General features: G+C 42.4%; 1 protein-coding gene across 1 annotated transcript; it reads left to right on the plus strand.

Annotated features, from left to right (window-relative positions):
- Nucleotides 1–45: 45 nt before the first annotated feature.
- sdha (succinate dehydrogenase complex, subunit A, flavoprotein (Fp)) lies at nucleotides 46–25,642 on the plus strand. The gene is made up of 15 exons (XM_061819928.1): nucleotides 46–191; nucleotides 3,940–4,020; nucleotides 4,199–4,360; nucleotides 4,485–4,628; nucleotides 6,921–7,085; nucleotides 7,200–7,348; nucleotides 7,440–7,564; nucleotides 9,555–9,723; nucleotides 14,958–15,153; nucleotides 15,223–15,394; nucleotides 21,432–21,550; nucleotides 21,621–21,732; nucleotides 24,363–24,493; nucleotides 24,573–24,686; nucleotides 24,805–25,642. The coding sequence occupies exons 1-15, from the start codon at nucleotides 129–131 to the stop codon at nucleotides 24,889–24,891; spliced, it is 1,989 nt and encodes a 662-aa protein (XP_061675912.1). The 5' UTR covers nucleotides 46–128; the 3' UTR covers nucleotides 24,892–25,642.
- Nucleotides 25,643–26,124: the final 482 nt, after the last annotated feature.

Consider the following 26,124-nt stretch of genomic DNA (forward strand, 5'->3'; position numbering starts at 1 on the left):
AGATCGGAGAGGGTTACATTAACACCTTATATATCATACACCCCTGTTTATCGGAGGGTGGTTCATTCCAGTAGAACAAAAAACCTCAGGCTCGAGCTTCGTCCAATGTAAGTTGCCTGACTGACAACATGGCTGGCGTTCAAGCTGCCTCTCGGCTCCTATATAAGAGGATATTGTCCTCCACAAAAGCTGTGAGTAATAACGCCTGTAATTTGTACGCACAGATTATTTATTAGGTTGTAAAGGAATTTCGTCTCCCCCCCCCCACTAAAGAAAAAATATCGTGCCGCAGCGCTTTTATAACTAACTGAGTTGCGTAACTTGCGTTACGTAGGAAAGGGCTGCTCCAATGTGACACTAGCTAGCTCTGCAGTGAAATTGGATTTTGATAGGCAAACAAAGTTCATGATGTAGCTTTTTTTTTCAAAGCATGCAGATATATTTGTAATTTATAATGTCAGACTAGGTGTTGTACCGTTGACTATGATCTGTAAACTTCATTGTCCTTGAGGAAAGCGTTGTGGCTTCTCTTATTGTTAGCGTAGTTGTTGATTTAACATTTTTACATACACAAAAATACAGAGGAGGTAGAAATTACCTACCGGTTTATACAATAAATAGGATCGCGGAGGGCAGAAAAGGTGGACGACTAGTTTGTACATTTGCCTCACAGGACCCGGGTTCCAATCCGGCCTAGTCCCTGCGTGGAGTTTTTTCTGGTATTCAGGTTTTCTCCAACAGCTAGTTGCTTAATTAATTCAATAAGCAAGTTGATTGAGAACTCTGAATTAGGTCTAAGGTCGGTGTTTGTGCGAATGGTTGCTTGTTTGTATGTGTCCTACGATTGGCTGGCGACCAGTTGAGGGTGTACCCCCCCATCTCTCGCCCAGACTAAAATGGAATATGCGCCAGACTGCCCGTGACCGTGATATGCTGTATGGAAAATGGATGGCGAGGATCTACTACATAAAAATAATAATAATAAAAAAACTTTTACGGTTATTATTCAACATTACTCAACAGTTATATATGGATATGATTATTAAACATCAGAATGAACTTTATTGGCCAAGCATGTAAACACCACAAGGAATTTGTCTCTGGTATTTGGAGACACCCTAGTATGACATGCGTGTTTAGTATGCCAGCAGACAGACAATTGACAGGGAACATTTTTTTTTCAACTCAAGTTGTGCAAAGGATGCAAAGTCTTCTATCATTTGGAGACGTTAAAATGCCCATTAGTCCAGTGCACTGTCCATTATGCAAAGGATGTCCAGACTTCAAAGAGTGTATGCAGTTTAAAGTGACTAGTTTGTAATAAATAATGCTAATTGGCCAAGCAGACTGTGACAACAAACACGAGGCAGAAAACTGACAGCATATTGCAGTTGAATTGTACGTTAGCTTTTTGAGAACGTAATTGCAAGTGGGAAGAATTTGGAATGGCTGCTAGTTTGGGTTTGGATATTTGTGGATGCGCCTACCTGAGTTGGAAGAGCTGGTGGCTAGGATGTGAAGTGTCTGATAAGATCCTGCCTGTTTTTGACCTACTTCGGGTAGCGTGCTAGTCCTTGTAGTCGGGGTTTGTCTTGGGCTTTTTTTTTTTTTTTTTTCTTCCCCTAAACCAGACTGTGATGGAGGTAGTGATTTGATGACTGCTGTGTAGCTCTCGTGGCAGGCTGTGCTTCCTCAGGAAATAATTCCTTTGAACTTTTCTGAGGATGAAGTTATTTGTTTCCCACTCATTTGAGACTGTTAATTCCCATTAACTTCAAGATCTCAACAGTTGACACAATACAGTTGAACAGCATGAGAAGCAGCTGTGGCGAATGATTCCTGAAGTCCACAGTCATCGCTGCAGTCTTCAGGTTGTTGGACACGCCAAAGCTCCAGCCTCTCCACTTCCTGTCGATGCGCAGACTCGTCGCCGTCTTTGTTGAGCCTGGTGATTGTATTGTCATCTGTGAACATCTGGAGTTTGACAGCAGGATGCGCTGAGTTGCAGTTGTTTGTGTAGAGTGAGAAGAGCAGCGGAGAGAGGACACAACCTTGGGGTACCCTGGTGCTGATGGTGGATGAGATGGTGTCCTCCAGCCTCACCTGCTGTGTTCTGCCCATTAAGAAGTTGTAGAGGCACTGGCAGATGACATGCAAGACTCTTGAGCTGGAGAAGCTTAGAGGAGAGGAGTTCGGGTATGGTGGTGTTGAACGAACAGCTGAAGTCCACAAACAGGATACTCTCATAGGTTCCCACGCTGTTGAGATGTTCAAGGATAAAGTGCAGACCCATGATGATGGCATCATCCACAGACCTGTTTGCTGGTAGGCAAACTGCAGTGGGTGTAGCTGAGGACTTGTGACACTCTTGAGGTGTTCCAGAACAAGGCATTCAAAGAACTTCATGACCGCAGATATCTAGGAAACAGTCCTTCAGACCCAAGATTGCAGGTTTCTTGGGGACTGGGATGAATGTGGAGCGTTTGAAGCTGCACACTGCATATTGTAGTTTTTCTAAATATGGCTTGGTCTGAGCATCGACTGCACTTTTGCATACAGCACAGGATTCAGGGATGTCCTTAGTTTATGATCGAGTTCTGTTCCTCTAATGCAACCCAAGTTTTAGTTGAAAAGAAGACACATTGGTTTCTTTAAATCACTTTATAAGTGAACACTTTGGTAGCACGCCAAACTCTCTAACAATGAGCTTGTGCGCAGCCACACTCACACTCCCACTGACTGAATCTTTGAGCAATGTAAGTTCAATGGATGACAATGACCTGACCACAGTGCACACATCTGATATGGGTCAGTTGTCAAAGGGAGCACTCAGGGGCTTAGTGTGTTTGCTCAGATGTCTAAAAAATTAGAGGGAACTTTGCCTGGGGGTGTATTAAAAGCCACACCTCCAAACAACACTCTGCTCCCTTGTTTGAACTCTTGGGGAAAATCAAAAGAATTTCCCCAGGAAATCAGAGAGTGAATCGTGGCGTTCAACAACTCTTGCTCGTCCTTTTAATGCAATTTCCAGATGCTTGAAGGTGCCACGTTCATCTGTTCAAACCATTATACGAAAATATAAACATCGTGGGAATGTCCAGCCATCACACCTCTCAGGAAGTAGATGAGTTCTCTGTCCCAGAGATGAATGTGTTTTGGTCCGAAATGTGCAAATCAAACACCCCCCCCCCTCCCCCAAAAGCTAAAACTTGTGAAGATGCTGGATGAAGCTGGTAAGAAAGTGTCATGACACACAGTAAACTAGAACTGTACTAACTGTGTGTTTCTTTCGGCTTCTCCCTTTCGGGGTCGCCACAGCGTGTCATGGGCTGAAAAGCCACTTACCGAGAATGTCCCCATTCCTCCTGAAGAAACATAAAAAAAAAAAAAATCCAGACTACAGTTTGCAAAAAGACATCAACACAAATACCTTAATTTCTGGAGACATGTCCTCTGGTCTGATGAAATATAAGTCAGCCTGTTTGGCCATAATGACCGTTACATCTGGAGGATTAATGGGTAAGTTTGTAGACCTGAGGAGACCATACAAACTGTGAAACATAGAGGTACCAGAATCATGTTGGTGGGCTGTTTTGCTACAGCAGGAACTGGAGCGCTTCATAAAATAGATGGTATCATGAAGAAAGAACATTACATGGAGATACTAAAGCAACATGTCAAAGACATCCAAATTGACAATAACGTAAACATACTGCCAAAATGGTTAAAAAGTGGCTTGAGGATGACAGTCAATGTCTTGGAGTTGCCACCACAAAGCCCCGATCAGAATCCCATCAAAAAATTGTGGGCAGATCTGAAAAGGGGTTTTTTGTAATGTATATAACTTCTGCTGTAAATATCTGTCTGTCTGTTATCCATCTAACCTATCATTTTGATACCTGTTGTATGAGTTGATATTTTCATCTTCTTCACTGCCAGGTCCCTGCTACAGCAGTTCAAGGTTCACGGAATTTGCACTTCTCTATTTACGGCAAGAAAAATGCCAAAGTTTCTGATGATGTGAGTTGAAATAAGAATCTACACGAATAGAAACATGATTGTATAGGATGTATGTATTGATTTTATTTTTCTTCAATTCTATGAGCTGTGGTTGAGATTTTGTCATTATAAACAATATAAATGTAGCGCTTGTGTAAGGTTTTCTAAAATTTAACATGCTTTTGCTTCTTCACTTCAGCTTTCCAATCAGTACCCAGTTGTGGATCATGAGTTTGACGCTGTGGTCGTAGGCGCAGGAGGAGCGGGACTCAGGGCAGCTTTTGGCCTGTCTGAGGCTGGCTTTAACACTGCCTGTGTCACAAAGCTTTTCCCCACCAGGTCTCATACTGTAGCCGCACAGGTAGTGTAATCTTTTTAAAATGTTTCATTATAGGTGGTTCCCAATATCATTTTATGTAATTTATGAAGCAAACTAAATCTAATAATATTGGTAAAGTAAATAGTGGACCAATCTGTTTTTCCAGGGTGGAATCAATGCAGCTCTCGGCAACATGGAAAATGATGACTGGAGGTGGCATTTCTATGACACAGTAAAGGGTTCTGATTGGCTCGGGGACCAGGACGCCATCCACTACATGACAGAACAGGCCCCTGCAGCTGTGGTGGAGGTAAAGACTCATTTAAATTCATATTTGTAATGGCAGTAAACCTGTTAAAGGAAATATCTCTGACTGTGCATTTAAACTGAGCATATATTTTCTTACACTAGAAACCGATCACTGAATTTTTTGATACAGCTCTTGTATTGGATACCATTTTACAAGTAGTCATAATGTTGTGGCCGTTGTATTGCTGGCAATTTTTACTTTTTAAAAATTTGGATAGTAAACATTACACTGATCAGATCGGCTGATAATTGTCTTTTTTTTTTTTTTTTAACTGCTTGGCCAATCGCATTTGAAGTCGTAATTCATTGATCTGCTCAGAGAAAGCGCCATGTCGCCGTTGTCCACATTTTATTTATCAGGTTCGCGGCTTACATTGTAACGCATCGGTTACGCAATAGCAAAAAAAAAACGCAAACGAATGACCATTCGCAATGAAGATTTGTGTAGACATACGAATAATTTATAGATCTACATAGAAATTTACTGCTGGCTTTCGCCAGACTACTCACAAATAGTTAACAGGTTAATGTTGTGTTCTTTCATGACACATGATATCGCGCGGCCCATATCGCGAGACTTCTCAATTATCAAACAAACATGGCAGCTCCCAGTAAGAAGGAGCGATTTCAAAATGTTGTACACGGGGAAACTGTTACTGTTAAAACGTTTCAATCATGGGACGTTCACGAAGATTTTATGTATGAGACAGATAATGAAGGGGGTCGATTAAAACTACTTCCATGGAAATACGAAAATAAGTAAAAATGAGAGGATTGTCAGGTATGTGAATCTGATTCCAAGCATGACATCGACATGTTTCGTTTTAAAGTATAAGTGCGACAGCTAAAATGTTTAATTTTATCAACTGTCAAATAAAATATGAAATTAAAAGGGCTAGTTCTTATATCATTTTTAAGTAGATATAATTTCTGTCTGACTGAAAGCCCAATGTATGTTCACTGAATATTAGTAAGAGTATAAGTGTGTTGATTTAATGTTATAATTTTCATAGTTTTGTAACTTTCCAATCAATTTGATAGTTTTCTGTTTCTTTTTACTGCATTGACATTCTGAGGGATTATTTATATAAATATTTGAGATCTAATTTCAGTTTAATGAAAATGGATGTCATGATTCATTGAGTACATAGAATTTGTTAAAAATAAACAGAAAATTATCTTTTCATTTGTAGGTTCTGAAGGGAATTTTGGCCCATGTAGATGGTGTCAAGTATATTCACAAGAGCAACGTAACAAGACATGTACAGTCAGGTTCCATCCATGATTGGGCAAAGAAAAAGTTTTCACAACCCTCTCCTGAAACTGGTCATCAAGGGTCCTCATCAAGTGACCAACCTAGAAACGGAGATTCCAACTATACTGTGACAGCAAGCACTGGCCCCACACAACCACATGGTTTTCGTAAACAGAACTCCATTCAGCAGATGTTCGATTAAAGCAAGCAAGAACCACTATAGGAATCATGACTACAGCTTTAAATGTGGTCATGCGTGAGAATTCAATGTATTTGTAATTGGACCTGATTGAATTGCAGAAAAAGAATGGAGTGAACTGTATTGTATTTTAGAGAACATTGTTCCGTAACCTACAGGTTACGATCACAAACTGGTTACCAGCAGTGTGCGTGTGTGTGTGATCATAAATTTACATACCCAAAAAGAATTCGTGAAATGTTTTTTAAATACAACTCATTGCTGAGCAACATTTATTTCTCTATGGTTTTGTTTAATGATAATGCTTGACTGCTTATTGTGAATCCCATTTAAAAAGAAAATACAGGTACCTCGTTTTAATCATATAGTTAGAAGTAAAATCATGTACTGTAAAATTGTATTACATGTGTTGAAGCGTTTTCCATACTTTTGAGTTCAACAATTTAAAATGACTGTCTTCACAAAACCTTCAGGCTTCTGCTAGAAACAAACTCGGGAAAAGCTTACTAAAGGGCACTTTATTTGATTAATTCTAAATGCAACCATATCCTGAGTTACAAGAGGGTGTCCTCACTTTTGCAACCACACTATCAGTTGTTTCCCCTTTTTGGTCACACTTAATAGGAATTAATAAAAGATTTGAAGTGATTAATCGGGGTCCAATTTTTCTTATCGCAAAAACCTGGGATTCAAACACGTGTGTGTGTAAACTTTTATATGGAAAATTAGGTGTCGAAATGCACGATGTTCTGATACAGGGGCTTCGGCCACGCATTTGTAATTTCAGATGCATTATGTCTTTGATCAGTTAACCCAAATACAACTCTTTCCCCCACCAGTTGGAGAACTTTGGCATGCCTTTCAGCCGCACTGAAGATGGCAAGATCTACCAGAGGGCGTTTGGTGGTCAGAGTCTCAAATACGGCAAAGGAGGCCAAGCCCACCGCTGCTGTTGTGTCGCAGACAGGACTGGCCACTCACTACTTCATACTCTGTATGGACGGGTATGCTACTTGTTTTGCTGTTATCACTTTGGAATACACCCTGACCAGTTGGACACAACTAATACAGTACAATAAGTACAAAGTATTTATCTCCATTTTGTGTTCTCTGTTCAGTCGCTGCGTTACGACACTAGTTACTTTGTGGAGTACTTTGCGCTGGACTTGCTGATGGAAAATGGGGAGTGCAAAGGCGTGATCGCACTCTGCATGGAGGATGGATCTATTCATCGCTTCAGAGCTCAGAATACTGTCATTGCTACTGGGTAAGCAAATCTACACAAAGAAGTGGGCAATTTGAGAACGCTGAAGTATTAGACCTCAGTTGACACCTACCAAAACCTTTCCTGTTTCCAGAGGTTACGGTCGAACCTATTTCAGCTGCACATCTGCTCACACTAGTACCGGGGATGGAAACGCCATGGTGACTAGAGCAGGTCTGCCCTGCCAGGATTTGGAGTTTGTACAGTTCCATCCCACTGGTGAGGGGAAAAAAAACTACACTCTTTGTAAAATCCAAAGGTTGCACTGAGCTATATTTTAAAAGATACCACAAAAAGAGTGGCCTTGTGGTGCCAGTTTGTCTACTTTGAGCACGGGCAGGTATGCTCTGCTGTCGAGGCGGCTCTTGGTGATCGGTCTGCGTGACCTTGGTGTGGGTGAGACTGGGGAGCTCTGGGTAGACCTCGGCTGACCCGATAACGCAGGGCACCAGACAGGAGGAGATTGTGGAGCATGGGGGAAGGTGTGTCCCCAGTAGAGCAGGTTACAAGAAAGGCAGCCAAGCGTGGCATTGGCCCTTTTCTAGCCCTGAGAAGGGATAAAATGGGTGTTTTCACACCAGAGCTCAAACCTGGGTCCAGAACAAGCCTCTTGACATTGCTTTTCATCTTAAAGGAAGACACTCCCCAATATTCATTTGTACAATAAACCCTCCAATGTGAAGTAATATTACATATATTTTGGACATTAATTGAAAATAAAGAACATTTTTGAAATCCAAGCAAAATCTGGATTTGTGCCAGCTTTCACAGCCAGATCTGGAAAAAATATCCTTGAATTCACTGGTGCTTAGCATTAGTATTTTGAATGCTATTCACCACATAGGGATATACACTATATCAGGGGTGCTCAATGCGTCGATCGCGGTCGACCATTCTAGCTAGCTGGCCTTATATCCGCTGCTGTTTTTCGTCTAGTCCCACAGTCGAATGTTCATGTTATGCGCCTGTGGATTGTCGCGACTATCTCAGTTTGCAGTAACAATTGGCTTTTATTTGCGTTCCTTTTTTTGGCATAATTAACAGATTCAACATCAGACATTCATGTTTGCTGCAGCAATCCAGTCACCAGTGGTGTACCCTGGGTTGTGGGGTCTGTCTGGGGTCGTGCCTAATTTGTTTAGCGCCACCATGCTAGCCACAGCTGTTCTGTCTTTCCTCTGTTCTTGTTGCCAATCCACATCTGATTGTCATAACAAATGTGGCGTTTCTGTGGGAATATGGGCTGAGCTGGGGTGTGTCATCTGAAGTTTACACGGAGCTCTAGTTCCAGGCCTTTCTTATATAAAGCCCTGCCTTTTTTTTTTTTTTTTTTTTTTCTCAGCGTTCTTGTTGCATGCAATTAAAAATGTACAATTTAGAACTAACTGTATTCCAAACTGCAAATAGTTTTTTTTGAATATGTACAATTTATTTATTACTGTATACCTTTTTTTTTTAATTTGTTTTATTTTTTTTTTATTTTTTTTATTTATAGTATGTTGACAGCATAACTAGTAGTCTCATAGTATGTAATTTATTTCAAAGATCTAGTGTATTTTCCAGATGACAGTGGGCACCGGTTAATAGGCTGCGCCCACTCTGTGTAGCTCTCCCCCCCCCCCCCCACCTCCCATCCACGAGCTGTGCACGACCATTCGCCTTCTGTGGCAAATTGAGGTACATTCTTCTATACCCGCTGAAAGTAAAGTCTCCTCCTACTACACATTTGAAACCTCTGCGCATCCCCAAACCAGAGTGCATTGTCGAACGGCCATCTTTGAATCTTTTCTTTCAAACAAGTTTTTGCTGTACTTTTTAAACTCCTAGACACTGAGGAAAAGAATTTAACTGCAGGGTTCACAACACCCAAAAAAAGTAGTGGCTTGTTGTCCAGACAATACAGGACATTGCAAGAATGTAAAAGAAAAATGTAAATTCATCTCCATTTGGTCAAACGAGCGCAGTATTTCCAATGATTTATTCTTTGGGGAGGGATCGCGCTTGGAATTTTTTTTTTTTTTAATGTGCAAATTGATAGTTACCCACCTTGTTTGCATCAAAGATGTTCCCTTAGGAAGTGAAGTTGTTCACAAAGCTTATGTCAAAAGATCAACTTTTTAGGAAATGCCAAAACTTTTTTTTTTTTTTAGAAGTTTTCATCTTGTTACAGTAGTTTTACAATATTATGGCTATATCGCCATGTTTCCAGGGATCTACGGAGCTGGCTGCTTGATCACAGAGGGCTGCCGTGGCGAGGGAGGCATCCTGATTAACAGTGAAGGGGAGCGCTTCATGGAGCGCTACGCACCCAATGCCAAGGACCTGGCATCCAGAGATGTGGTGTCCCGCTCCATGACCATTGAGATCAGAGAGGGCAGGTAACTGTTCACACTGTTGAATTTTGTCACAATAAAGCAAGAAGGAAATGAAAAGGAAGACCCCTTAATGATACGCAATGCATTCGAGGTCCATCCGTGGTAGTTTTAAATCTTCTACGAAGGTATAATACAAACTGCAAAAGGGGGAAATTAAAATTGGAATAGATTTTACAACAATTATTAATCTTCAAACAACTGCCACTGTAATAATAATAATAATAATAATGCAGCAACACATATAAACAGAGCAAACTAGATAACTTGCAGGCAAATATATGGGAATGACTGTTACTGAAACAAATTTGGAAACCTTCCTCTTCTTGCTCTGAATTATGCAGTAATTACAAACCCGATTCCAAAGAAGTTAGCACGTTGTTAAACTTTAATAAAACGGAATACAATTATTTGAACATCATGTTCAACATTTTTAATTGACTATAACACACAGTTAAGACCTTTTAATGTTGAAACTGATAAACCTTGTTTTTACCAAATCATTCACTTAGACTATAGCTCTAACCTGTTCCAGAAAAGCTGTGATAGGGTCATGTTTACTACTGTGTTAAATCATCTTTTCATTAATTTTTTTTCAAACATTCGGTAAATGTTTGGGAACTGAGGACACTTATTATTAAAGCCTTGTAGGTGAAATTCTTTCCCATTCTTGCTTGTACAGCTTTAGCTGTTCAACATCTCAGGGTCTCTGTTGTTGAATTTTACGCTTCTGAATGCGGCACACGTTTTCAATAGAAGAAAGAGCTGGACTCCAACCAGTCCATCCTAGTACCCGCTGTTTTACTTCGAAGCCCTGCTGTTGTAACACATGTACAATGTAGTTTGCCATTCTCTTCTTGAAATAAGCAGGGGCATTCTTGAAAAGGACCATAGTTGGCTTCCGGTCCCAAACTGGTAACAACTAATCGAGGAGGCTCCGACCTACAAGACGATACAATAAATAAATCCTGCGGAATTAGGACCAAATGTTCTGAATACTCAGTGGGTGTGGACTAAAACCATCATCTGTGTAATCTTTGTACCCAAATTGGAGGTGTATTCATTCGAGTTGAAGCTGCGTGGCCTAGCCTAACCTAGCTCGATAACAGCAAGCAATGTATGTAATCAAATATTTGCTGAAGAGGTAATCATCAAACGTTACTAGTTACAACTGGCAAAACCTTTTTCATTTACAAGGACTGTGAGTACTTGGTAGGACGTTGGGCAAGTAGAAAAGTCAACTTAAATTTGCTTATAGGCCCAGACCACCTTAGCTTAGCTGGCTAACAATGAGACTCATTTGTGATCAAACCGTGCTGTTGAAGAAACATCAAACATGAGTAATTTCATAACTTGTACAATGAGGGCTGTGAGAAGTTACTTGAAATTTAACGAGTCTTATCTTAGTACCCAAATTGGCGCTGTATCGTTCACGTTAAAGCTGCTCAGCCCACGTTAGCCTAGCGTGCTAACGTGTGTGAGAGTGTGTGTGTGTGTGTGTGTGTGTGTGTGTGAGAGTGAGAGTGAGGTATGAAGATTAAGAAGACAAAGGTAGAGCAGAGAATCAGGTTGTGGAAGGCCAGATGGGAAGAGTTTGCAGCAAGTAAAGGTGATTAAGGATCATCTTTTCCTTTCAGCTTTTCCCGTTTAGGGGTCGCCACAGCGAGTCATCTTTTTCCAACTAAGCTTAGCTCGTGCATCTTCCTCACTAACACCCACAGTCTTCATGTCCTCCCTCACCACATCAATCAACCTTTTCGTTGGTCTTCTTCTTGCTCAGTGCGGATCCCTGATGCAGTCCCACCTCCACCTTAAAGTGGGACTGACATCCCTATAAACATTCTAAAATAGATATTGTAATGAAAAATGCATATAACAGTATTCACTTCAATGTCTATAATAAATTGTCTAAAAAAAGAAAGTGAGCGGAGAGTGCGTCATCCATGCACAAAGTTGCGCAACTGAGTGTCCCTCGACATCCGAGTGGTCGCCATATTAGTCGCGTCCTCTGTCCTTGACGTCATCATCACTTCCGCCGTTGAAAACGCGCAGTGCCTGCTACTATGGAAGCCGAACAATAGAGATATTTGCATTTTCCCGAGGCCCCTTCTGACACCGAATTTCACCACACAACCGAGTGAAGTTACCGGGGCAATATTACACTATTGTTTCGAGCCATATGATATCCATTCATGGGCAAACCGATGTGGCTTATGACAAAGCCGAACGGTGCTTTAGGGGGGTACTCACACTCAAGCCGGGGCGCTTCATGCGCGCACGTGACTGAGGAACGCATTCTCGGCTAGGTTCTTCAGAGCTGCCCCCGTCGCAAAGCCCAACGCGCAGCCTTTGCAGAAGCTGTGACCGCCGAACGCGGCGCCTCAGCCGGTGTGGCTGAGTTTCGGTGTCTGTGGTGGCATATAAGGAGGAGGTGGAGCCAGCGAGGTTGCTTTTAGGGGTATATTCAAAGTTGCTGCAGTATGCGATGAACACTATCGAGACATTGTTGGCTGGGCGAAGGCGCACATCGACACATTTCATACGCGGATCTTTTGTCACGTTATGAGAGAGACCGATTACGTGGTCTGCCCCAAACTTTTTTTTTTTTTTTTTTTTAAAGTAGCTGTATACACACGTACCTGTTATTTGGAACCCATGAAGCTCTCATCCTCTGCACCCGTGCAATCCATTTTTCACAACGAACAGGGTCTCTTTATAAAGGGTAATTCCATTCTCCCGAGTGTTCAAGCAATGTCCATTAACGCAATGAGCCGGCATTTTGGCTAACACGAAGAAACAACGAGCTACCTTCACAGAGGTAAAACTAATGGAAACAAACGAGTCCACGAGGGGGCGCCGCTGTCCTTTATGTCACTTCCTGCTTCTTCTCAAACAAATCCCTGAGTGGATTTTCATGGCGGGAGTTACAGAAAGCTGTATATGTCAAAATCATGTTTTGTGGTGGGGGGAAAAAAACACATGGGACCATATTGGCTGTGGGTTTTTCATTAATAATATACCAAAAATCATCCGTTTGACGACATTTGACCTTTTAAATTCTTCTGTCACACTGTCATCTCAGCACTGTCTTGCTTCTCCTTATACATGTCCATTACTATTCGAACATATTTCTCTGCCACACCACAACTCCTCTTTTGGTACTCTGTCATAGGCATTCTCTAGGTTTACAAAGACACAATGTAGCTCCTTCTGACCTTCTCTGTACTTTTCTATGAGCATCCTCAAGGCAAATAATGCATCTGTGGTACTCTTTCTAGGCATGAAACCATACTGTTGCTCACAGATAATCACTTCTGACCTAAGTCTAGCCTCCACTACTCTTTCGCATAACTTAATTGTGTGGCTCATCATATTTGTTCCTCCATAGTTTCCACCGTTCTGAATGTCACCTTTGTTCTTAAAAATGGCAACTTTTCCTCCATTCTTCTGGAATCTTCTTTCCTGCTAATATTCTATTGAATAAGTTGGTCAAAAACTCAACAGCCACCTCTCCAAGTTGCTTCCATACCTCCACTGGTATGTCATCAGGACCAACTGTCTTTCCAGTTTTCATCCTGTTCAGTGCCTTTCTAACTTCCCCCTTACTAATCATTGCCACTTCCTGGTCATTCATGTTTGCCTCTTCTAATCTTCCTTCTCTCCCATTTTATTCATTAACTTCTCAAATTACTCTTTCCATCTACTTTGTACTCTACACACTAAGTTGGATGTTTTGGAGATAAGGTTAGAGAGAGCAGACTTGGATGGTTTAGACATGTTCAGAGGCGATAGAGAGTATATTGGTAGAAGGGTGCTGAGGATGGTGCTGCCAGGCAAAAGAGTGAGAGGAAGACCGAAGAAAAGGTTGATGGATGTTGTGAGGGAGGGCTTGAGGACAGTGTGTGTCAGAGAGGAAGATGCACAAGATGGGCTTCGATGGAAAAAGATGGCACGCAGTGGCGACCCCGAACAGGACAAGTCGAAAGGAAAAGGTCCTTTGAAAATGACGTTGCTTGTATGGCAGCATGTTTCTCCAAAACCTGTATGTACGTTTCACCATTAATAGTGCCTTCACAGATGTGAAAGTTATCCATGCCATTGGCATTATCTTATCGCAGATGCTGTCATTTGAACTTTGCATCCATAAGAGTCAGGATGATTCTTTGCTCTTTGGCCAAGAGGACACGACATCCACAGTTTCCCCAAAACACTTGAAATTTCGACTCATCAGACCATAGAACACTTTTTTTTTTTTTTTTTTTTTTTTTTTTTTTTTTTTTTTTTTTTTTATGAGCTTGAGCCCAGAGCAGGATTTCTGTGTTTTGCATTGCATAGTAGACTTTTAAGTTGCAGTTGCAGATGTACCGCTAAACTGTCTTTACTGACATTTGTTTTGTGAAGTCTTCCTGAGTCCATGTGGTGGTATCCTTTACACCAGGGTTCCCCAATGCATGAATGGCGATCAACCAGTCGATCGCCAAGGATGTTTTCATTGATTGTGTGACCACGTCCCCCCCCCCCCCCCCCCCAAAAAAAAAAAAAAAAAAAAGTCATGCGATCTGTCTCGCTGCTTGATTCAGGTGTGGCCAAACAGTTGATCACACATGTCGATTGACAATTAGTTTGACCAATCCTGGCCTCTTTTGACACTGCACATGTTCACACAAAGGCGTGTTCAAGCAAGCTGGCTTCATATTGACCGCCTCTGTCTTGCTTTCTCCACGGCAGTCGCGGTGATGTACCACCCCCACCCCATTGCGGTGATGATACTCTGCTAGGAAACCATAGGGTGGAGTTTCCTCTGCTTTTTATGGTAGCCATTTGTACTTACCTTTCCAAAACAAGGAAAAAAGACAATGGTGATCATGGAACCAAGTCTGCTCAAACAAATGGGTCTGAATGACTAGATACTTTAATTATGCTGCAAAGTAAATCAAGAAGGCATAGGTTTTATGCGGAAACAAGGGAAAAGGTATGTCATCACAGCATGTGACTACAACTGATATAATTTAAATAATATAAAAATGATATATATAATTAAACTGGTCTGATTTAATCCCAGACATTCTACATGCAACATTTTTTTTCCGTGTGCGGGTCAAGTGACTCATAAGGAGCAGCACTGCACAATGCGTCTGTCACGTGATGCAATGTTTGCACACAGAAGTTTTTGCTAGTCTGAAACGTTACCCAGTATTACAAATTATAATGGGGAACCAAATGTGTGTGTGTGTGTTTAGGGGTGTGGGTCCAGAGAAGGACCACGTATACCTACAGCTACACCATCTACCTCCTCAACAACTTGCCACAAGGCTACCTGGCATCTCTGAGACAGCGATGATCTTTGCTGGAGTGGATGTCACCAAGGAGCCCATCCCTGTCCTCCCAACTGTCCACTACAACATGGGAGGCATACCTACAAACTACAAGGGCCAAGTAAGTCTCAGCTTTCATATGCCATTTTTGTGGAACTGTGATCATTCTGCTTTCTTTTCTTGCCCTTAGGTGATCACTCACACCAATGGCGAGGATAAGGTGGTACGTGGACTGTACGCCTGTGGCGAGGCTGCCTGTGCAAGTGTTCATGGTGCCAACAGACTCGGCGCCAACTCTCTTTTGGATCTGGTGGTGTTTGGCAGAGCCTGTGCCCTCACCATCGCTGAGGAGCACAAACCTGGTGAGGACTTATTGGGAGGAATCATGTCCAAATGCAACTGCATGATTTTGTGTCATCATTACGAGCTCCTCGTGCCCGCACAATTCTAGGAACACCGCACCCCTAAGGGAATGTGCACAACTTGACTTTTGGTCTCATGGCTCACACACACAAAACCCCCTCAATACATCAGACGAGCAATACTTGATTCTTTGGCTCACTAGTTGAGCAAAAGTCCTCCTTCCACCGACCAACAGCCCCAAAGCCTCTAAAACAGTGTTATTACATGTGGGCCACTCTCCAGGTGCAGGGGAGACCCTGAAGGTGGGTCGGGACTCCCCCGAACACCCAATCACTCCATGCCAGGGTCCCACATGAACTCCCAAATACCAGAGTGATTCACCCAGAGGGATCAGGGGTATAGGCGTTCCACCGATATCCCAGGCTTCACAGTTGTTGACCTCTCCCTTTTCCATGTAGAACCCATGACACTTCTTGGGCTGAACCCTCAGCCCTGTTAGATCACAGAATTTATCTAGCATCCCCAGACTTCTCCTCATCCTCTCCTTTTGAACCACTCACCAGCACAAGACCGTCAGCAAAGGCCAGCGTAGCGATAGTGTTATCGCCCCATGTTACCCCGGAGCTAGCCTCTTCGAGCCCATGGATAAGTGGATCCATGGCCAAATTGAATAACAGTGGGGACATTGGGTCACCTTGTTTCACTCCAAATTGAATACGTATCTGCTGTTTGGCCGTCAACACGGGATACTCTGGTCACGCAGTCAACATGAGTTTCGGATCAACGCAATAACGTGTGCGTTGATGCTGCGTTCCCTCAATGCACACATGATATGCTCATGAGAGATGGAGTCAAAAGCCCTCGCAAAATCCACGAACACCAATGCCAGTGGATTCCCCTCAGACCTCAAGTTCCCGATCTCAGACAAGATCATCAGTTTATCTGCGCACCCACTCGAGAAAGCAAGGAAACCACCCCCGTGGAACTGCCCCTTTGCCTTCCATCGCTCACAAACTCCTTGTAGATTTGGTCAACAGCAGTCATTCACATTTGAAAAATGTACTGGTGTGGTCACTCATGGTCGTAGATAAAGTTGCGGGTGTGATTAGGGATGGAATCTCAAGACCTTAAAATAACTTACTGGATTAATAAAACATAACTGTAAATTTAAAATAAAGAAATAGAAAACAAAAATTTCAAACTCAGAAATGATTATTTCCAATTTCCACTATCAGTCACCAATTAAAAAAAAAAGAAAATTATTGATCTGGCAAACATTATCTGAAAGGTTAAATGCAATGGCCTGTCAAGGAATAAACATGAACGGTCTATACCCGCAATGTTTTGAAGATGCTGAAAATTTTGTTCAACATAATCGGCGTTAGTGGCAACAAGCTAACGATACATTGGAACAAACATTCCTGTCGGCAGTCGTGATGTATCGTTGTGGAGGGGCGGGGGAGCACAAACCCCGGCCTGCTGTAAATAGGAGGCCGGCTTGCTAGAACGTGCCTTGATGTGCATGCGCTCTAAGTATTGGCCACACTTGAATCAAGCGACGAGGTGGATGATAGTCTGTCTGTCTTTTTTTTTTTTTTTTTTTTTTTTTTGTGTGTGTGTGTGTGTGTGTGTGGGGGCACGCCGTCACACTGCCTCCCGATCGACACAATGAGCACCCCTGGTGTGACTGAATTTCCTTTGACATGGCTCATTATGGTGATGACTTTCGACGTAAATGCACTCGCAGTACATGAAGCAGCTCTGAACATGTGCTTTCGGCCTAACTTCCGTACATGCTCAGTATGGTTAACTTGCATTTCCTGTTTCTGGGTGAATACTGGTTGTTTTGGAGCAGACTTGTTTAGTTAACATTTAGTAAATAAACACGTGAATTAATGTCAAGACTACACAAAAGCGGTGGCTGTCTATCTCCCCCACCCCTACTTGTAACAGATTTTACGCACGTGATTTTTTTTTTTTTTTTTTTTTTTAATCATGCTCGACGGCGCAGATTTGCGCCCGCATGCTTCCGTTCTTGTCAAATGTGAGTGACTGCAACAGGTAGAGCGCATTCCTGACCCTCAGCACCATCAAGGACCCGTGCTGCATACCTGACTTGATCCCTTGAGAACAAATAGTGGTGTTTCCGGTAATCAGGCCTCTTTTGGGTGAGATGCCTCACCCAGCCTAGTGCTTTGCTCTGTTTTTCGACTATTTTCCTTGGCTCATTGGGCTGTTCCAGTCCCTTTTTCCAGTTTCAAGATGATGTCCAACGCGGTTGCTTTCAAAAGAGGGTTCTGATCAACGTCCCTGACTAAAGCAGCAATAGCCCTAATCTCCTCACCGTTTTCCACCTCGCCCCCTACCTCTATTACCTTCCTAATCCTAGCAGCCGCGAGGACCGGAGACGAGCACGGCGAGGATGACAACACCTATGTCTCGAGGTGTGGCAGGTGAACCTCCATCACTCTCAACATCTGGGCTATTGCTTGCCACGTCGATACGCAGGAGCCTCCTTTTCCTCTTCACCTGTTCAGCCGTCTTTCCACCTCCCAATCTATCAGCTATAAGTTTCTTGGAGGCGGGAGAATATCCAACTTCCCCGATAAGTTCCAGTACGTCATTGCTCCCAGAGCTTTGTCCCCTTAACCACCTCCACCTTTACTCCCTTTTTCACCCTCCTCTGCACATTCCACGCCACTGCTGGGGCATGCCGCTTGTGCTGCGTGGTAAATCTAGCATCGCAGAGCTTGAGCTTGATCTTGAACTCCCTAATATCTCCATTCTCCACTGGGACTCCTCTGCACTTCAGAATATGACCTACAATGGAGTGGCTATTGAGGTTTGATCTCTCGCAATTGCAACAAACTTACAGGACAGAGGCACCACATGCTGGATCGCAAAATGCTTTCCAAGCATACGAATACCAGCTACCCACACCCCAGACAGCGAGCACTCCGGGCTTTGGTCGAGCAAAAGCACCTTCACTTCTGTGGAGGTGGACGCCACGTACCCTTCCACCTCCGAGGGGCCTCAATTACAAGCTTCGAAGACTTGCTCGGAGCTTCGACGACCTGTTCAGGTTGTGGATCCAGCATGACTACTTGAGACTCTACCCATTGGTAGTCAATAATTCGGTCTCCACAATGATATTCCGTTCGACTTACGAGGTGAGGTCCACCCACTCACCAGGCTACACAATTTTGTCTCATGGACCTGCGTTTCTATCGGCATGGATTTTCCTGAGTAGATTTCCACTGAAAGGTTGGTGGTGACCCGGGGCTTCCCACTAACAGGCTGGTCCTAGCGCCCACTAGGGAGGTTTTTTCACCTGTTCCACACGTGTCCAACCTTAAGCACGCTGGAGAGGCATATTCGCTCTCGCAGCAACAGCCCCACCTCAAGCTGCGCTGACATCCATTTTGATATACCAGAGTGATGATCCTGGTCGTCAATTCTATAAGTTGACATCATTATGATTTTTTTTTTTTTTAACCAAAATTTAAGGGGCAGGCCGAACTTGGCTGACAGAGTTGTTACCAGCAGGACCACGCGGAGGTGCAGCCATATCACTACTGCTCCTTCATCTAAGAGGCTGCACCTGCCCACAGTCAACACCAGTTTAGTGATCAAGGACTCTCACCTGACCACCAGTGAGAAACAACCCCATTTTTTCCACGCTCCCTCGGGAGTGGTACTTGGCAAAGCTATAATCAACTGTCAACTTAGTTACTCCCGATTGAAGATTGTCTTTCGAACTACAGTGTGTTCTGTTTACTATTGTGTTTTGAGGTTACAAACACAGGAAAATGGTAAATAGACTGCACTTCTATAGTGCTTTATCTGCACTATCACAGTGCGCAAAGTGCTTTACCAAGTCTCACATTCACCCATTCTCAAACACATATGCGCACACATAATTTCACCAGTGGGTGGCCAAGAAAAGCAACATCAAATTAGGGTTTACTTTCTTGCCCAAGGATTCTTTTACATTCAGATGGGATTCGAACTAGCTACCCATTGGTCATTGGACTACCTGGTCCATCTACTGTGCCACAGCAGCCTGTGTTGAACCCCACTGGGTAGTACAGCATAAGAGTCTATGGTCATGTACAAAAGACTTGGTTATTTATATATTTATGACTTTCACCCAATGTTAGCTGGGATAGACGCCTGCAACGCTTGTGAGGATGAGTGGTTTGAACAATAGACAAAAACATGACTGTTCCTTACAATGCACTAGCAGGAGTGGCCAACGTGTGGCTCTCGAGCTGCATGTGGCTCTTTGCCTGTTTCCATGTGGTTCTACTGAAGGCATGAAAGCATTGAATTTTTTTTTTTTTTAATTCTCCATGCACATGCTCGTGTTCATTACAATATAGTTGTACCTCTACTTGCAAATCCCTCTTGTAACAAAAATTTAGGTTAGAAATACTTCTTCGGAAGTATATTCTCCATTGTTAGGATGTAAAATTCAGGATACGAAAGGCAAAAATAGGTGCTGCTATTTGCAGCCTCCAAATTCCACTGAATGTAAACCTCCTGTATCTTGGTTGGAAAGTGGCATGATTTGAGCTGCTCTCCAATTGGCTATTACCCAGCATCTTCCTGGCATCCCAGACCTCCAATCTTTTCCCATGATGCTCTTCGTTTCCCTTCAACACTCGAGCATCACCGAATCACACAAGATGCAGAGTCTTTTTCAATTTATAGCAATTAAGAGCGCATCAACGCCCCACATGATGTTAAGCTTATACAGAGTGCTCTTACCCGTTTGCAGTTCACTTTTATAGTCCAGGGCAATGACAACTGCAAAGGGAGCAGTTTAAAGTGACAAATTGTGTGATGGTCTACAGTATATATTACTAACATTGATTAGACGAGCAGGATGTGAGGGTGTGTCCCATCAACCTGCGGAAAGCAGAAAATAGTCGGTTCGCTGATCAAGAATTTAATGACTTAATTGCAAGGGAGGGGAAAAAAAGTGTTTGAATGCCTGCTAGTTTTGATTTGCATTGATGTGTAGCACCTACAGTCTATTGTATTGTCTATTGTGACAACCAACAGCACAATAGGTCTCGGGCATTGGGAAAAATGTGCTCCAGTTCAGCGACTCCCAAGCAGCTTTGCTTAACCAGCAACCCATTGATCTTTTCAGCTGGTATTCTATAGAATGATATCTTTTGAAAAACTGTCTATTGCGACAACCAACAGCACAACAGGTCTCCGGCAATTTGAAAAATATGCTCCGGTTCAACGGCTCCCGCACTGCAGAGCAGCTAGGTTTGACTGGTAATTTGGCACCGTGCAAACTCTGACGTCACGTGCACGAGCGCTATAGTCTTTTTAGTGTTCAATGCCAGGTTGTGTTGTTCACACACCAAAGCTCCAGCCTCTCCACTTCCTGTCGATATAGAGACTCGTCACTGTCTTTGAGGTCGATGACTGTGGTGTCCTCTACGAACTTCATGAGTTTGACAGCTGGGTGCCTCGAGGTGGTCAATTACATAGAGTAAGAAGAGCAGAGGGGAGGGGACTGTTTTGGGAAAATCTTTTTGTGGCTGGTAGGCCATCCCTACGCTAGTGATTGGGCATGCGCAGATACCTCCCACCTGTAGAAGAAGATGCTACTTCGAAAGTGTAGAACATGATGAAGCTACGTCGTTTGTAACTAAATCATATAGGAAGACTGAAGATAATTTTGGGGTTCAGTAGGGACAGGGCTTTTTCTGTCACAGGTCCCAAACCATTAAATGACCTGGCAGTGCGCATCAGAAAAGCCACTTCACTGTCCATTTTTATTTATTTATGTTTTAAACTTACCTTGAAACCCATTTTTATTCCTCAGTGTTCAACACAGCGTGAGACGTGAATCCTTAATTAATTTATTTTTTGACATTGTTCCTGTTTTTAAAATATGGTATGTTCAATTATGTTTTAGCTGTGGTTGTTTTTAAAGTACTCTACAAATAAAAGTCAGTTGTATAAAGTTTAAGCTTGTGCTGATATGATGGTGATTTTTGTTTTTCCCTTCAGGTGAGGCGCTTTCCCCTCTGAAGTCCAATGCAGGGGAAGAGTCTGTTTCCAATTTGGATAAGATGAGGTTTGCCAATGGAACCTTGCGAACCTCTGAAATCAGGCTCAACATGCAGAAGGTATGCATACATAGAATGAAAACGCACACTTGAAGACTACATGCACTATTAACTACGTTTGTGTATCCAGGCGATGCAAGCCCACGCTGCTGTATTCCGTACTGGTTCTGTCCTGAAAGAGGGATGTGACAAATTGGATGCCATTTACCAGACCATGGAAGATATCAAGACCTTTGATAGAGGTAAAACAAATGCTGCCTTTCAAACCTTTTGGAAATTGTACATTTCCTACTTGGAACTTCTGAATTAAATCCATCCACTTTTTGTACTGGTTAACGGCACTAGTGTTGCAGACACGCTAGAACCTATCCCAGCTGACTCTGGGCGGTTAGGGAACACCCTGAACTGGTCACCCGCCAATCGCTGGGCACAAATAAACAATCATTTGCCCTCACATTCACATCTACAGGCAATTAAGTCTACCATTTAACCTACCATGCATGGAAGAGGAAATTAGAATACCTGGAGAAAACCGACGCAGGTACAGGGCGAACATACAAACACAAGTGAGGCCACATTTGAACCGAGGTCCTCAGAAATGTTAAGCAGATGAGCTACCCATTCACCCATTTTGCGGCCTTCTGAGGTGTGCTCTCAAAACATTTCAGTCAAGTTAACAAAAAACATGGCTGCCATCAACTAGGGTGCCCAGACTTTATTACCAAAAGATGTACTTTTCAAGTACCCAGCCTTGCCTCGCCTGACGTTGAGAAAGCAAAAGACAGATGGTAAATAGGCCAGCTTGCTAGAGCTTGCACTTATTTACACACAATCGACTTATTCGCCACACTTGAATCAAGCAACAAGATGGATGATGGGTTGTCTTTTTTTTTTTTTTTTAAATTTTTTATTTATTTATTTTTTTAAATATATATTTGGGCACGCTGTCACGCAATCGACCAAAACTGCCCCGGCGATCAACTTGTCGATAGACTCATCGAGCACCCCTGCACTAGATGTCTTTTAGCAGTAAATTGCATTAAAGTAACATGGAAACTACCGACAACCAACCTGTTCTTTTCTCAGTCTCTCATCTTTTTATTTGTTGCCAAATGACACACCAGATCCCATGAAAAACAAATTATGAATGCAAATTTCTTCTTCACACACTAAATACATATGTGGAACTACTAATCAAATGTTTGGGGTAATTTAGAAACACTTTTTTTTTGTTTTTGTTTTTATAAAGGTAACAAATTAGGGCTTTTCTCAAGACTGTTTTTAAGCCCCCACCCGCCCAACCTTTTGAGCCTAACTGTATACAATATGGGATTTGTTTGGGTGTGCCCACTCTTTTCGCCTGACTTATACAGGAGGTTCTCGAAGCCGAGCGGCGCAGAGCTATCGAAAGCCTCGCCTGTCAGTGGTGGGCTGCTGGGAAACATTGAGTTTCTTGAGCTTCCCTCAGCGCTGCTTCGTGACACGTTCAGTACGACATGTCGAGTAAAGACAAGTGATTATGTGATAAAGTATCGCTTCACTTGTCCTGCTAACAATTTAATTTTACAACTGAAGTGCCTTACAGGCTACAAAATTATGTGACGTGGCAAGACTGTTGGGGGAAAAAAAATTCAATTGGATTTTAGAATGTTAGTAATGACAAGGTGTTACTTTCAAAAATGTTATCTTTGGATGAAACTTGGGCCATGTTCAATAAAGCTTTTTGTTCTTAAACAATATTGGATTAAAATACAACCTTTGTATTACAGTTGCAAGTTGTATAAGACATTATACAACCAGCCATACCAGTGATTAATATTTTACACACCAAGAGTATGTTTAAATAGTATTTTACACTTTGTCGGGAAATGTTGTTAAACATTTTATAATACATTGTCATTCACAAGGCAGAATGTTGGAGCAACTGGTTAGAGCGTTGCCCTCGGAGTTCTGAGAATGGGGATTCCAATCCCAGCCCTGCCTCAGTGGAGTTTGCATGTTCTCCCCGTGCTTGTGTGGGTTGCCTCTTTGCACGCCGGTTTCCTCCCACATCCCCAAAACATGCATTTATTACAGACTCTAAATTTCTCCTGGGTGTGATTGTGAGTGCGACTGTTTGTTGATGTGCCCTGCGATTGACTGGCAATCAAATCAATGTGTACCCCGCCTCCTGCGCGGTGATAGCTGGGATAGGCTCCGGCACTCCCGTGAGCCTTGTGAGGATAAGCGGAATGGACAATGAATGGATGTCACGTCGCAAGGGCCAAAAATATACACAAATGTTAATCTGGGGTGAAGTTACAGTTGCCTGTGATAATGCACATGAAGCATCAAGAAATGAATCAATACTTGACCCAATGTCTGAAGTGTTATGAAGCTTCATCTTGCCATCGTTGCCTGAAAGTAAGTCTTGATAAGAGAACAGACAGACCAGGAACCAACCAATGAGACAACAATGCATCTGCACAAAACTGAAGGAAAGCAGGGAAATGAATACAAGACAAGATAATGAGGAACACCTAGACGAGACATGAGTGGAGGGAGCTGATTGGTTGGTACGAGATGGAGGGTTGATGAGAACAGGTGAGCACAATAACTTAAACGAGCACACAAGACATGAACAACATTGGACACAGGAAAGGAACACAGATCTGTACATCGGCCCACTACAACAATGACAGTTTATCGAGTCTGGGAAAAACTATTGTGCAATTTTATTTATTGGACAATCAGTTGGTAGTAATTATTGTGACATACCTACTCTACGATATCGTCACTGCTTGATCTTGCGCCTGACTTTGATAGTTTGAACCGAAATGAAACTTCATTGTTTACATTATCTAATTTCCACTCTGACTGTTGTGATTGTCAGGAATTGTGTGGAACACGGACCTGGTGGAAACGCTGGAGCTGCAGAATCTCATGCTGAACGCCGTACAGACCATTCACTCGGCTGAGCAGAGAAAGGAGAGTCGAGGAGCACATGCCAGAGAAGACTTCAAGGTTTGTATTCGAGAATTGGGGTTGGGGGGAGCATCCCTCTTCATTCCTCTTCTGACATTAGGTCTCTTTTGAACCGCAGGATCGCATTGATGAGTACGATTACTCAAAGCCCTTACAGGGCCAGGAGAAGAAGCCTTTTGACCAGCACTGGAGGAAACATACTATGTCCTATGTCGAACCCAAAACTGGCAAGGTACTCTACACGTTCATGTTAGTGTGTGGTAATGTTTGTTGTTGCTACACTAACTATTGCTGACTGTAAAAAAAAAAAAAAATATATATTTTTTCCATAATTCTTTGCCCAATCACAGGTGACCTTGGAGTACCGTCCGGTCATTGACCACTCTCTGGATGAACAGGACTGCGCCCATGTTCCTCCCGCCATTCGCTCTTACTAAGAACCCTTGCAACCTTGACAATACTCTGCAAATACTCAATCACTATTTATCGAGAAGCGCTTCCTGCAATCCACAGGAGATTGACGGAAACTGCTTTGCCTGTGTTAAGGCTCCTAGTTACTTCTCGTATATCATGTTTCATCACTTCAGCTTTGCTAATGTGATGGTATTGCTTTTGTCTCCTGGATTTGCCTTTCTTTGAATGAGTTTTGTATTTCGGTTTAGCTTCAGCAATAGACCAGAGATTGTGTTGCTGTAAGGCCACAGGGAAGTTTAAGCATGTAAATATGACCTAAATGTATAATAAACAGTGTATTACACTAGAGTAGTTAAATGTAAACGTAGTTTCGTTTTACTCACGGTTGCCTTGGGTATCATACATTTGTGGTCAGGTGGTGTTTGCACTTGAGTAATGCAACATTTACAAATAGTCTAAAAATAACTAAATGAAGCAAATCAGCCTTGTGATGCAACATTTTTGCCTAAATAGGAATTGAGTTACGGATGTCAAAAGAAAATCATTGTTTCTTTCCTCTGGTGAACAAATTTGACAATTTGTGAATTGAAATTATGATATTCGGCATGTTTGTATCTACCAGTCTGAGTGGAAGATAAGTACAGTGGTGGCACTTAGACATGTCTATGGTCTCGATCAGAATCATTTGAAGTGATGTAATTTATGTGACTTTTGCTTCTTTCTTTCTGATTCATGGTTGGTTTCGTATGTTGAATAAAGAAAGGGTAGACTATACCCATGGACAAAAGTCTCTTGCAAATCATGTATGCAAATCCAAACTAACGGGTAAATTTTGTCACCTAATCAATGGAATCTGTCTTTTAGCTGGAAGTGGCATATGGTCTAGATGCAATGTTATAAATGAGCATTGAAGGATTTTTTTTTTTTTTTTTTTTTTTTTTAAAACATTTTGAAAATGACCTTGTAAAATATCAATGTAGTTGAATCACTTTAACATCTGTATAGGCGACGTGTTCACCTGCCACTCATGGTCCAGTAGTGTTCAAAACAGCCGGCCGACATAACTAACCTGGTTAATCCGTATTTTCAGTATATATATATATATTTTTTTTTATTTCTATGTCAAACAGAGTAACCAGTAGGTGCACTATATTCCCAGAAAACCAACAAGACCCAACATTAATGATATACAGTACACACTTTTAAGGTTGTGCAATTGGGAAACTGTTGAGAAGGGTGTGTTAAAAAAAATATAT

The sequence above is a fragment of the Syngnathoides biaculeatus genome, chromosome 5 (assembly GCF_019802595.1).
Source record: "Syngnathoides biaculeatus isolate LvHL_M chromosome 5, ASM1980259v1, whole genome shotgun sequence".
NCBI classification, from domain to species: domain Eukaryota; kingdom Metazoa; phylum Chordata; class Actinopteri; order Syngnathiformes; family Syngnathidae; genus Syngnathoides; species Syngnathoides biaculeatus.

What these genes read in the sequence shown, in the direction of transcription:
- sdha (XM_061819928.1), top strand. Translation starts at nt 129, where the DNA reads ATGGCTGGCGTTCAAGCTGCCTCTCGGCTCCTATATAAGAGGATATTG. An exon ending in CTCATACTGTAGCCGCACAG is followed by an intron (nt 4,361 to 4,484) that starts GTAGTGTAATCT and finishes CTGTTTTTCCAG; the next exon opens with GGTGGAATCAATGCAGCTCT. An exon ending in AATACTGTCATTGCTACTGG is followed by an intron (nt 7,349 to 7,439) that starts GTAAGCAAATCT and finishes TCCTGTTTCCAG; the next exon opens with AGGTTACGGTCGAACCTATT.